General features: G+C 37.7%; 2 protein-coding genes across 2 annotated transcripts; one reads left to right on the forward strand and one right to left on the reverse strand.

Annotated features, from left to right (window-relative positions):
- Positions 1-11,147: 11,147 nt before the first annotated feature.
- On the reverse strand, positions 11,148-11,945 carry LOC119083901. The gene is made up of 2 exons (XM_037193714.1): positions 11,715-11,945; positions 11,148-11,647 (listed from the first exon to the last, which is right to left on the reverse strand). The coding sequence occupies exons 1-2, from the start codon at positions 11,908-11,910 to the stop codon at positions 11,223-11,225; spliced, it is 621 nt and encodes a 206-aa protein (XP_037049609.1). The 5' UTR covers positions 11,911-11,945; the 3' UTR covers positions 11,148-11,222.
- Positions 11,946-12,833: 888 nt separating this feature from the next.
- On the forward strand, positions 12,834-13,638 carry LOC119083902. The gene is made up of 2 exons (XM_037193715.1): positions 12,834-13,070; positions 13,138-13,638. The coding sequence occupies exons 1-2, from the start codon at positions 12,875-12,877 to the stop codon at positions 13,560-13,562; spliced, it is 621 nt and encodes a 206-aa protein (XP_037049610.1). The 5' UTR covers positions 12,834-12,874; the 3' UTR covers positions 13,563-13,638.
- Positions 13,639-14,366: the final 728 nt, after the last annotated feature.

The following is a 14,366-nucleotide window of genomic DNA, read 5'->3' on the forward strand; positions in this document are numbered from 1 at the left end:
GTTGAGCTGGAAAGTGGTAAATTTCGGCCCGACACATGAAAAATAACTTGAGTCTTTATTTTGCATTGGAAGGATATGTCGAATCAAGTTCAGTAAGGTAAATTCGTTAATTACGGAGTCCTACGTTCGTCTGAATTCGAATGCAACGCCATATTTCTTTCGGTGTGGCGCTATGATTACTGTAAAACATTGCGCTACACCACGACAGAGTAAAGTTAACCAGGCAGGAGCGCTTGTTTGACTAGTGACCTGAATAATCTAGTAGCCCTTGATATTTTGCGAATAAAATTTTTCAATTTATGTCAGTGTTCATTTGAGTTCATTTTCATCCCATGTATTAGGTCCCTTATTTGACGTTTCGAAAATGAACCGCTCCTGCCTGGTTTATTTTACTCTGCCGTGGCTACACCGAAAACGCATTGATGAAGGAATCGACAATTCTACTAGGTTTTCCATTGTTTAGTCTGTGGTGAATATAAGATTACAAGGGTAAATGCATAATTGTCGATTCCATCAATGCTGCATTGATCGTGTGTTTTCGGCACTTTTGATAGCCCGTTACGAAGTTTGAAAAAATTTGATTCTGAAAATTAGATGCACAATTGCGATGCACATCACAACACGCATATCATTCCAATAACATAAAATTGCACTTTCATCATCTTAAAGCATGCAATCTCAGCAAACGGTTTAAAGCACATTAATGCTATGCTATTTTTAGAGATATTTCCCTGGGAAAGTTCAAAACGGCAATTTTCCAATAAACATTTTGTCCACAACATCGCATACGATCAACATAAATAAATCCGAAATTGCAAAACTATTTAATTAAACGATTCGAACATGAAGCAGAAGAGGGAAAAAAATTTGTTTGATATTTTAATATTAGTGCCAGGTGAACTGACGTGTAATTAAGTGTTGTTGTCCAAGGCCAATGAAACGTGTTTGCATTTTGCAAATTTATGTTCGTTTTTTTTTTCTCTCAACCAAAAATTTGGTTTACGACCTTTTCATTTTATACACATTTTAAAGCGTATGACGATAACTCACCATCTGCTTGGATGATCTGCGGTCAGCTGCAATCTTTCCATATTAAGAGAAATAATTATTTGCGCAGGTAAGGTATCAAGGACAGAAATGAATTTTTTTTTGATAGTTATTGAATCGTGTCGATTCAACAAAACGCGAGGGAGAACAATTTAGCGTTGATGGGATCGACCAACTCACTGACATCACTCAATTAAAAGGCCAAAAACACACCTGTTGACTATTTTTTTTTACATTTTTCTGATAATGCTTAGTTTCCTCTCACCAAAAAAGTACTCCGTGTGAGAGTCAAAATGGAATTGTTAAAAAATTTTCTGTGTTTATTTGACAGCTCGCTCTCTCACGGAGTACTTTTTGTCAAGTGGAATAGACACTTAACCATTGTATGAAAAAAAGAAGCCAACTTTGATCGTTTCAGCCCTCTATTTGAGTGACGTCAAAGTCAGCTTCCAGTGCTAGACAGTTCGTTGGATCGACAAACAATTTAGCGTTGATGGGATCGACAATTATATGCAGTGCTTTCCATTGTAATCCGATATTCACCACAGGCTCCGTTTAGACAATGCGCAGAGAGAGAATTCTCTCTGTGCGCATGCGCAATTTCTAAACGGAGACCCAAAACGGTGAACTGCGATTGCAGCTTAAACAATGGAAAAAGCTGCATAATCTGTATCCCATCAGCGCAAAGTTGCTTGTGTGTTTTCGGCAATGTGTGAAATGATATTTTCAAGATTTCGGGGTAAAGTTTCCGATGGCTTCCCAGTAAAAATTATCAAGAATATCAAAGAATATCTTGGCCAACAATAGGTCGGTCTTAGTTCGAAAAAAATTTTCCGTCCTAAAAATATTTTTCATTTATTTTGCGTAATATCCCATGAAACAGCTTTGACCTGTGTCAGCAATCGAATTATGACGAAAAGTATGAACGTTTCCCGCAATCAGAAATGGTGACGCACTCAAAGTGGTGTTGCGTAGAAAGTAATAGTCGCAGAAAATTGCCTTTGAAAAAATGCGACAAAAACAGCAGATGAACAAAAGAAACCCTTGAATAACGGAACTTTATACAAAACCTTTCAAAACATACATCTTCTGTACCCTAATGTCTCAATTAGTTTATTTCAGGTTAATCATAATATGTCATTCTAACAGCAGCATCATTACAAGCATCTAACGTTAGCTTTTTCAGATTTATGCATCCGGGCTATGAATGTTTTTGTCACCAATTCTCATATCAGTTGTTGCGTAATTTGTATTGCAGATTGCGGGAAATGGTCATATATTGTCGTCATGATGCAGATGCTAACACCGATGTACTTACAGTCTAGATTTTAGCTTCTTTCTGGAAAAGAATTCCAATTTTTGTTTTTAACGGTTTCAGTTTTATGCAATAAGGTCTTTTTACGCATAACCAAATTGTATGTATGAATGGAATTTGGCTGACATAGTCCTAACAAACTATGTTCTATAATCTAATTGTCTGCCTGTAAAAAAATGTTTTCTTGATTTTCTCTAATTCCTTTGACTGAAAGTCAGTTAAGGGTCTAACGGTGAAAAATATGTAAAAAAGAGAGTCCGTAACCCCAAAAAAATTTTTGAGAAAAAATTGAAAATGTTTGTCAATCATGAAAGAGTGTCTAGGCTCGAACCAATTCCAACGAATTCGGTTTCAAAAGAAGCGAATCTTAATCCGATTAACATCAGAAAATGTTTGTCAACACGATAGATCGTGCATGATTTCACAAGAAGCTCATTTCGACTCTACAAGTCAAGTTTGAACATGAGGATGATCGGTCGAGTAAATCAGCAGTGGTGGGGTTCTGTTTGAAATGTGAAATTGAACGCATTTAAGAGGCACCGGCACTTTGCTAAAAAGCATACATTAGGGCGATTTTTAAATACTGGATTATAGTTTACTTTTGATGATATCTTTCCACCAGAATCCTTTTTCAAAAATGTACGACCGCAATTCCGACCACGAATGTGTTAGCTTTCAACAGAAAATAGATTTGGTTGTAGCAGTTTGATCAGCTCTGAGAACAATGAGCAGTTTATGAAAATTTCGTTAAACTGCCCACTTTTCTCAGAGCTGGTCAAACTGCTTCAACCAAAACTAATTTTGATTTAAAGCTAACACATTCGTGGTCGGAATTGCGGTCGTACATTTTTCAAAAAGGATTCTGATGAAAAGATATCGTTAAAAAATGAAATGTAAGGCACACAAATGTAGGCTACATTTTTAGCTATGTACCGGTGCCTCTTAATTGTTTCATTTAGCAGTGGGACCTAGTTTTCTCGAATTTAGAGAAATTCAAGAAAATACGAGAAAACAATTTACATTTTTTCTATTTTTTGAATTTTCCTGAAATTTTCTAGAATAATTTGCTCAAAGACTAGCACAGTGTCTAATTCGCGCACACGAACGGTTACCAGATATAAAATCTTAAAGTTGTGTACACAATTCACTGCGATGCTCATTGGAAACTGTTAGGCTTTACAGATTTCTCACGTGCAAATAAATCCACATTTTGTAAACAAAAATGTAATCACGTGCATATAATACTAATCAAAACAATCAACACGCTGAGAGTACGTGACAGCATTGATTTATCTTATTTCTTTTACTGATATCAGTATCCCACTGATGTTGTGCGTGCTAGCTTCCAAATCATCTGTTATCATTTTTGGTGACGATTTCAGCTTTGATGCGCAAAAAATTTGATTCAAAATCGAATTTTCTACTTTATGGAATTGCATCACAAATGGCGGATGTTAAAAGCTTCTGATTAGATATTTGTCACAATTTCGAAGTTTTTTTTCAGTTCCGTGTGTGACACAATCACAAAAACTTTCAGTTGAAAATTGTGATTTTGGCAGCTCTATGAGTATAACGAATTACCAGTGGATAGAGATAGTTTCAAATTGTCTCTCTTTAAGGAAACGGGAAAACCATTTTTTGCGGATTTCAAATTGTCTCTCTTTGAGGAAACGGGTATTCTGAACTCACACCTATTAGGTCTGACAAAGCCATATTGAGTAACCAATGTAGATGGAAAGCCGGTCTCATTCTTCCGAAGTTGGAATATAGCTAGCATTCTTCAGGCAACCTGAGCCGCCCAACACTTTTTATTCAATATCCACCCAACTCACTTCCAGATCTAATTTATCGTTTGAAAGTTTTTAACATCTTTCCAAATGAATCAAATATCCAGTAGTGCAAAAACCAATTTCTCAAATAGGGTGAAAAATTGGTAAATAAAAAGCATCGCAATTTGGATTGACTAGTCTTTGAATATAGTTGTTCACTAACTCAAGCGAAAAAACACCAAAAATCACCCCCCTCAAAATAAACAGCAAAAACGTTTTGTAAACAAAAACAATGTAGGTGATGTGTCTGAATACGTGGATTATAATCAATTAACACAATCAACACGCTGCGAGTACGTGGTGCCATTGATTTATGTTTTTCTTTTACTGATATTATTGTCAATTGAAAGCATCAGAGGGGCCATAATCAATTTTAAGCTACACGGAAATTCCGTGGACTTCGATAAAGGCTGTGTGTATCTTATAATGTGATGACTTGAAAGAAATCAATTGAATTGAATTGAATTGAATGTAGTTTTTATAATATAGCTGCATGACTTACAAGAAAAGCCTTTGCTTACAAAAATGTAGCTATTGATACTGAACAGAACACAGAATATCCACAGACTGCAACTTAAACAGATTTGTTCGTCAAAACTTCAAAGTGAGGTTGTGTTGGCTTTTCTGCGGATGACGATTGAACAGGCTTGGAAGAAACCAAAGCACCTAGCAGGATAATAGAGGTCTTTATACGTCAAATAAAGTAGTATTTTGATACCAATAATACCATTAGTAGCTTTAATTGTGGCGGCTGATGATATTATTGGTATCAAGATACTACTCTATTTGACGTGTAAAAACCTCTATTACCCTCCTAGGTGCTTTGAAGAAACCTATTAATGTTTGTTAACCAAAATAATTGGTACGTTTCTTGATCGTGGCAATGAGAAATTACTGGTTGAAAGTTACTCAATTTATCGATCCAAATGCTACTAAAAAGCGGTTATGTCTTCTGTCGAACGTTTCGTAATTTTATTATTACATCATCAGCGATGAATGGAAAATGAAAATCGGTGAACAGAACTGATTTTCAATGTTTACGGTTTCGCTGTACTTGACAGCTAGGCCCCACCTTATGGGTGGGTCAGGTCCCTTGACTGACTGAATAAATATTCGTAACTTGACGGTTGCGTGTATAAAATCCTACAAGAACTGTCAAGTTACGAATTCTTCAAAGTTACGAAAATACGACAATCTGCACTCTGGGCGCCGATTCTCGTGAATTTAAGAATTCCAGTTGTCACCTTAATGCGAATGTCCATACGATTCGTAAGATGACAACTGTCAAGTTACGAATTCTTAAATTCACGAGAATCTGCGCGCTTCTTATTTTCTTATAAATTGCGCATTCGCTTTATTATATTCCAATTTTTTTTTTTTAGAAACTCCCATTGTCTGCTATAAACGGTGGTGAAAAGATTTCTTGATTATGTATTGAACAAAAATGAAACTCGTGTGGATTACGGCCCTCACTTCGCTCTGGCCGCAAAGTCCACACTTGTTCAATTTTTTGTATACAAACAACTACCACGAAATCACTCAAAAAAATCTTTTCGAAATAAAGTCTAGATTGTTACTCCAATACTTTCCATTTACTAACCTAAGACCCATGAATTTCAGTCTTAGTCGATTAAAAAAAAAATATGGAAGGCCTCGCTTTGCTCTGGCTGTAAAGCTCACGTTCGTTTAAATTTTCTAAATTATGAGAATTTTTTTAGCAATTAAATCTACTGAAACTCGGCCTCATTTGATCATGAATAAAGTATGAAACTCGTGTGATTACGCAAAGTTCACACTCGTTGATTTTTTTTTCTAGCATAGACAACAATAAATGACACATAAAAGTCTTTTCGGAATAAATAACAGATTATTACTTCAGTATTTTCCATTAACGAACTTAACCCGAGTTATTTCAGTACTTATCAAACAAAATTTTCTTGGAAAGTCGAAAATTTCTCCGTATGATAAAGAGACTATTATTTAGACAGATAATCTGTTTTTTTTTGGAAATCCGTTGAGGATTAATTAAGTTATCGTGTTATCAAGCGACAAGACAAAAATTCTTTTGGGAATATATCTGTCCGTTATAACCCATCCCCATCTTCGAACTTAACCTCAATTTAATTACCCGTCGAATAAAAAAAAGTTTTTGGAAATCCATTGAAAATTACTCGAGTTATCGTGTTATCAAGGAATGAACAAAGTGTGACAAACATTTTCTATATTTAAGGTTTTTGGTCATACATTCATGTATTTTCAATCATAGTAGTGAACATTGTGTGACAAACATTTTAGAGTGTTTATCATCCGTAAGACCCATGACTTTCAGTCAAGGGAATTATTGAGTAACTTTCAACCAGTAAACCTATTAATGTTAGCTATTTACGTGCAATATGAATTACACTACTAGGTAACGTCAGATTTTTCGCCGATGAATGCCGAAAAATAAAGATCCCCACTCAGCCAAAAAAAGCATTCCGTTTTGTTTTTATTTACGCAAACCACGTCTCCTTCCGATTGTTATTAACGATCTGTCAAGTAAACGGAGGCATGATTTTTTTTTGGACTGCGATTCCGTTTTGCATCCGTTTAACCAAAGTATATAAACACTGAAGGTAATGCAGACCCTCAACGGATCAGAGAAATTATGGATCCAAACTTTCACGTGAATTAATTTTCGTATGTTGTCTAACTTAGACTTGTGCAACATGACGGCCCTAAATACTTCCAATTCGCCACTAAATACAACTTGACGCAAACGAATTTTATATGTGTGCAACATAACGCCGCTAAATCGTTCTAAATTCACCACTAGATGCAACTTGACGCAAACGAATTCAATACGTGTGTAACATGACGGAGCTAAAATTCACCTGAAAGTTTGGATCCGTGTGTAACTGCGGATTTGCATTACCTTCAGTGTTTATATACTTTGCGTTTAACGGACAGATCGTTTTTAACAATAGTAGTAAAGAAGCGTGGTTTACGCAAACGGAGACAAAACTAAGGCTGTATACTTTAGGGAGGTCACGCAGATCACCATTTTATTAGATACGCGGGAACATATCTTTTCCATTCAAACAAATTCACCAAATTGTATGGCGTGGTGAATTTTTTGTATGAAACGTTGTGTGTAACCCGCGTATCTGCATCTGCCCTCCCCAAAGTATACAGCCTTGGACAAAACGGAATGCTTTTTTTTACTGCGTGGGGATCTTAAAGCTGTACTCGCAGTAAAAGAAGAGCATGCCGTTTTGCCTCCGTTTTGGCTCCATTTCTAAAATTCTAAAATAGCTTTGCTGACTGTAATGAGGCTTCATCATCCGGAAAGTCAACTTGAACAAATTTTTTGTTTCTTAAGTAGCATTCCTCATATAAACTTTCACAACCGTAGCTGGCGCGCATCACAGAAAAATTTTGATGCCGACGCCTTCGTGATCAACACAGAAGTGTCTTAATCTGTTCTGTCAGAGACTTGAAAAAAATATCTATGAAATTTCATAGAGTTATACTCGAGAGGTGGCGCTGATGTTAAGCGGCACCCAAAAATTACATGGGCACCAAGCCATGTTTAAAAATGACAGGCCCAACGAGACATCCTCGAGTGCATCTAGCGACATTCTTAATTGTATATAAGTTATTTGTGTACTTGTTTTGGACTGTTGATTTTAGGCAATTTCGTGAATTGTAGGCCAAACGAAGTGAGGTCTACAAGTGAAATTGGTGCACATGTAATATTTCATGCAAAATTGCAAAGGGCCGAAAATCATTGTCGGCACCGAAGCATGAAAATGCAATTTACAGTAGAGCAAGTAAACTTTCAGTAGCTCGATAGATAAAATTACTTATGCTACGAGAACGTGAAACCGGTATCTCGGTTCTTGATGTAGTTGATGAAAAATGCCAGTCTCAAAGAGATTAGTGTCATGGGAATTCGGTTCGATAGATTTACCGAAAGAATGAGCAACTAAGATCAACGACAATATTTTAGAAATCGGTAATGACTTTGACAAGTGAAACGACAGTGAGGGATTCTTTTGAATTTCGACTGACCGAAATCGGCGCTATTTTTTCCGGGACTTTTTTATATATGCCTAGTTAGGCCTTGGTGCCTAGGCCCCAAAACCAGTCTCAGATATTTTTGATCTTCCATACCTGGCTGGTTGTAAGTGGCCAAAAGTCGAAAAATGAGGTTTCGTAGTTCGGATTTCATTTCAGTAAGGTGGCGAGGACACGGGCGTGTATGGGTTCGTTGGAAAGCTGAGGTCAAGTACTCCTGGGGCAAATATTAACTTCATAAAATTTGCTGATAATCGGCCGAAAATATGACTTCTGGAAAATTTCTCAGAATCGATGGAACCTCCGTGAACTTTGATGAGAGCTGTGACCTCACTAATGCAATTATTTGATTAAATTATTACTTATTATGAATGTGGAAGGCCTCAGCTTTACAGCGATACGCATAAACTGTCACGAGTCTGCAAGGATGATGATGCATTTGAATTTCATTTTGACTATGATTCGCTATACTTGTTTGTGTGCAAATTGATATAGTGTTACTAGGAATTCTACTGCTTAAGAGTGATATCGCCAAATCTTCAGGTGATTGGGAAACAAGCGGTCTCCGATTTTAATGAGTGATAGCTCGTTGGATTCGTCTTTCAATTCTAGGAAACACGTGTCTTTCACTTTTTCTTAAAAAAATTTGTTTTCTGTGAAAAGCGCTCAAAAGTGAAGACATGCCAGAGGGTACCGAAAACAGTTTTTCGGCAATAACTCAAGAAAAAATTATTTTAAATGGTTGTAATGTTGTACGATTGTCGGCCTTGAAAAGGTAGAGTATACGCACCGCTTGGTGCTAGTTGATCCACTAGAGTTATGACTAGAAATATAGTGAATGTTCGGTGAGTCCGCCTTCTCTGCAGCTCCGATGTACCACGGAACTGAGTATGGGGTGTTGTAGCTGGCCTCACCCACTATCGTTGCACATATAAATGAACCCAGTACTTTTGGGCTGCAAGCCTACAGAAGTCTTGAAAAAAAAAGTTGGTGCCAAAATGTAGATTGTTTCCTTCTTTCTGAGGGCCCAACTGCCAGAAGAGCATCTGGAACGGTACTACGGCAATCATTTTTTATTGTCTACTATTCTTTCACCTTATCAATAGAAAAACGCTTCGCTATGTCGCGAATATATCAGATCCACTACTAGTAATATCAAGAGAAAAATCATTAAATTTTTCTCCGAGGATTTTAGTCAAATAAAGTGTTAGCGTATAGCAAATGACCTCAGGACTACGGAACAGTAATTAGTTTTTCAATTGGACCAATATTTGCTACGTGACAGGAGTTTGGAAAACCGTTTGCTCCCACTTGATCGTATCGTTTTTTCAAACTCCTGTCGCGTAGCAAATATTGGTCCAATTGAAAAACAAATTACTGTTCCGGACTCCTGAGGTCATTTGCTATACGCTAACTCTTTATTTGACTAAAATCCTCCGAGAAAAATTTAATAATTTTTCACAAGAATTACTAACACTGGATATGTTGTAACGACCTATATTCGAGTCAAAGTGAAGCGTATACGGTAAGGGAATAGTAGACGATACAAAATTACTCACGTAGAACCGTTCCAGACGCTGTTCTGGCAGTTAGGCCCTCAGACAGAAGGAAAAAATCTACATTTTGGCACCAACTTTTTTTTCAAGACTTCTGTAGGCTTGCAGCCCAAAAGTACTTAGTTCATTTAAATGTGCAACGATAGTGGGTGAGGCCAGCTACAACACCCCATACTCGGTTCCGTGGAATAACGAAGCTGCAGAAAAGGCGGACTCTCCGAACATTCACTATATTTCTAGTCATAACTCTAGTGGATCAACTAGCACCAAGCGGTGCGTATACTCCACCTGTAGGTCTTTTCAAGGCCGACAATCGTACAACATTACAACAATTTAAAATAATTTTTTCTTGAGTTATTGCCGAAAAACTGTTTTCGGTACCCTCTGACATGTCTTCACTTTTGAGCGCTTTTCAAAGAAAACATTTTTTTTTAAGAAAAAGTGAAAGACACGTGTTTCCTAGAATTGAAAGACGAATCCAACGAGCTATCACTCATTAAAATCGGAGACCGCTTGTTTCCAAATTTAAAAAAATCTTCTGAAGATATGGCGATATCACTCTTAATACGAATAGCCAAGGTCCAGCCTGAACTATAGCCCGAAAAAAACCCATATGCTGTAAAGTAAAAGCCTTAACCCGAAGCATTTACCAGAGTTTGAAAACATATTCATAGTTTATACCCTCAAGAATGACTTTAAATTGAAAAACATCAAAGCGCTGGAGGGATAGATAAAAAAAACCTTCGTTAAGTAAAATCCTCAAATTCGATAAAAAATCCTCAAAAATCCTTGGAACATTCCAACAATATTTGCTACCCCATGACAAATAGCTTCAAAATTCAAAATCTCTCTACTTCTCAGTAAATCCGAGCATAAACGGAATCATACTAACATAGCAAACATGTGGCTGAGAAACACCGATAATCGCTAAATCAAAAAAGTTATGAGAAAATCCACTGCATCACCACTACATCACCACTGCATCACCACTACATCACCACTGCATCACCACTACATCACCACTGCACGTCGTTAAATACAATCATACGTCAGACGTAACCTCTCTATGTGACTTACGTCACAGTAAGCTGCGATGCTAGACAGAGCATTGCTCATTCCATATTTTACAAACCTGTTATAATGGCACCATTCATTGCGACGACACCACTATGAGTGAAGCCGATCAGTCAATGAATTTTTGTTTACAAATTCATCAGACGTTTCTGCCTTATCACTCCAGTATCAGTATCAGAAAACACCCTAGGTTGAAAGCGATATATACACTTTCGTTTTAAAGCATTGAGGGGTCTAGATATTTATGTTGTGAGACGAAAAAGCGTGTTTTGTTTGATTTTAAAATGATATATTTTTCATGGCAAGGTCATAACCGAAGTGACAAATTCAAGAATGGGAAATCTAGTTGATTCTGATATCGACGCAGTTTCTGAAGGTCTGAGCGTTGTTTGGATTCCAGCATGCATCTGGTGCTGGTGGGTATGAAGTTCTGTATGTCCAACGGAGTGTGCATCTTGTGCATCGGACACCAGCTGGCAATTGAATGGCAACACGCATTTGTCCGTTTTGGTGGTCGCCACCTGAGCAGGCCCAGTTGTTGTCTCGGACTCCTCTATCGGCGCTGTTGATGTTAAGACGTTGGAAGCAGTTGTTGTTCTCAGTCACTTGTGGGCAAAGTTCGAACATGAAACCACCACGATGATTGGCAGTGAATTCAACAATAGCGTTGATGACCTGTCCAGCGTTGTATGTTCCAGTGATGATACCTTTGTCGTATCTACCTCCTTGTTGGGCATGAGTGTTTCCTGGGGCATCACCGCAACGTCCTGCAATATTTAAATCACAAAGTTAGTTTGGGTGAAAATTATTGGAATTGATGTGTGGCGGGCGTACCGCAAGTGGAGTATTGTTGATTTTGTTGAACATTTCCGCACCATACACCTGTGTCGTCCCACCAGAAGGGTTGTTGAGCTGCAGGGAACTCGTTTGGTCTACGGAAAATAGACGTTCTGGAGAGTGGAGTGTGCACGTAACCGTGTGGTTCAACAAGGGCGAGCCCAGCAGCGAAGATAAGTAATGCGAACTTCATTTTGATTCAGAAGTTTTAGACTTAGCCAAATGAACGATTTGCTGGCCTTTTATAGGAAGCTGTTGGTCGTTAGAGTAATTGATAAGATTACGGGAAACTTCGGTTTGATAAGATAACTGGAAAGTAGTGGTTGATAAGGCGTTAGGTTTTCATTCATTATTATTACGCGCATTATGTGGAAATGGTGGTACAGGAACGTCATATGATTTCTTTGCAAATAATATACAAAAACAACGCACTTCAAGCATGAGTGGGACTCTCATCAGAGTACTGAAGCTAGACAGTGTATCGAATAACTTTTAGCACTGTAAAAAAGTGGACATTTTTTTTCATTCAAAATGATACTCACTGTCACTCGAGAAGGCGTATAGGGTGTAAATCTTATTTTGATCTAGGGTCAGGTCAATCTCTAGCCAAAATTACAGGAAAATCGTAAGAAACGTGTAGGAGTTACGAAATCGCCGTCCTTTTTCATAGGACCTTTAGTCCTTTAGTAAGGTTTCCTCTATAGTAAGGCCTCTTTTGATTAAATCTTGCCTTTCAGCACCTTATACGCCTTCCTGTAGTCCCCGTAGTCCTGTTCCTAGAAATTGTAACATTTGCTATAACACCACCATGCACCGTAGTTTATACTCGAAGTACTAGCGTTAGCTCTCGTAATACCGACACATCTCGTATAAACTACGTAGCATGGCATTAATACGCTCCCTTTCCAGTGGTGTCAGCAGAACGCATTTTGTATATTATTTGCAAAGAAATCATATGACGTTCCTGTACCACCATTTCTACATAATGCGCGTAATAATAATGAATGAAAACCTAACGCCTTATCAACCACTACTTTCCAGTTATCTTATCAAACCGAATTTTCCCGTAATCTTATCAATTACTCTAATGATGAACAGCTTCCTATAAAAGGCCAGCAAATCCGTCATTTGGTTAAGTCTAAAACTTCTGAATCAAAATGAAGTTCGCATTACTTATCTTCGCTGCTGGGCTCGCCCTTGTTGAACCACACGGTTACGTGCACACTCCACTCTCCAGAACGTCTATTTTCCGTAGACCAAACGAGTTCCCTGCAGCTCAACAACCCTTCTGGTGGGACGACACAGGTGTATGGTGCGGAAATGTTCAACAAAATCAACAATACTCCACTTGCGGTACGCCCGCCACACATCAATTCCAATAATTTTCACCCAAACTAACTTTGTGATTTAAATATTGCAGGACGTTGCGGTGATGCCCCAGGAAACACTCATGCCCAACAAGGAGGTAGATACGACAAAGGTATCATCACTGGAACATACAACGCTGGACAGGTCATCAACGCCATCGTTGAATTCACTGCCAATCATCGTGGTGGTTTCATGTTCGAACTTTGCCCACAAGTGACTGAGAACAACAACTGCTTCCAACGTCTTAACATCAACAGCGCCGATAGAGGAGTCCGAGACAACAACTGGGCCTGCTCAGGTGGCGACCACCAAAACGGACAAATGCGTGTTGCCATTCAATTGCCAGCTGGTGTCAGATGCACAAGATGCACACTCCGTTGGACATACAGAACATCATACCCACCAGCACCAGATGCGTGCTGGAATCCAAACAACGCTCAAACCTTCAGAAATTGCGTCGATATCAGAATCAACTAGATTTCCCATTCTTAAATTTGTTACTTCGGTTCTGACCTTGCTGTGAAAAATATATCAATTTAAAATCAAACGAAAACACGCTTTTTTTGTCTCACAACATAAATATCGGTTCGCAATAAACGGCAGATATAAGAAATGAAAAAGGCAGTTAAAAAAATCAAAAATGGAAATGAAAACAAATAATTTTGGAGGCAAAAAATTCAAAAAGGAAGTTATTAAAATGCAATTGTGAAGTTCAAATTGTGAAAAAAGACAGTAATGGCCGTGTAAACTGCAGTATTATCAACTGCCTTTTTATTTATTTTTAACTGTCTTTTTGAAAAAGTCCTATCTGTCGTTTCGTATTTTTTATTTCAACCACATATTCTGCCCTATGCCCTTTATGCTTAATTTCCTCTTACTCCGTTTACGCTCCGTTTAGCTAAACCACGTTCCTTTTTTATTGTTTAAAACGTAAACGGAGCGTAAACGGCGTAAGAGGAAATCAAGCATTAGGGAATACAATACCGGTATTAAAACAAGTATCAATAACGGAAACTTCCAATACCGAACACAGTATTAATATCACTAAGTTTGTAATGAAAAAATGTGTACAAGACCTAATTAAGAGTTTCCATTCCTTTAGTTTTTTCACCCAACAAAATATTCAAATTCACTCTGCCACCTGGCGTTGCGTAGCGGAAATTGTGAAAAATTCCGTAGAAATCTCAAAATGAACTGACAAAAATGGCTGCCGCCATTTTGAATATTCGCTTCAATAAAAATGGATTTTATTAGTTTGTGCAAATTACAAAACGAAATTTA

Source organism: Bradysia coprophila, unplaced genomic scaffold, assembly GCF_014529535.1.
Source record: "Bradysia coprophila strain Holo2 unplaced genomic scaffold, BU_Bcop_v1 contig_70, whole genome shotgun sequence".
NCBI lineage: Eukaryota > Metazoa > Arthropoda > Insecta > Diptera > Sciaridae > Bradysia > Bradysia coprophila.

Excerpts from the sequence above, each read along its gene's own strand:
- LOC119083901 (XM_037193714.1), bottom strand. The coding sequence starts at position 11,910 with ATGAAGTTCGCATTACTTATCTTCGCTGCTGGGCTCGCCCTTGTTGAA. Across the intron at positions 11,648-11,714 it reads TCAACAATACTCCACTTGCG|GACGTTGCGGTGATGCCCCA; the intron begins GTACGCCCGCCA and ends TAAATATTGCAG.
- LOC119083902 (XM_037193715.1), top strand. The coding sequence starts at position 12,875 with ATGAAGTTCGCATTACTTATCTTCGCTGCTGGGCTCGCCCTTGTTGAA. Across the intron at positions 13,071-13,137 it reads TCAACAATACTCCACTTGCG|GACGTTGCGGTGATGCCCCA; the intron begins GTACGCCCGCCA and ends TAAATATTGCAG.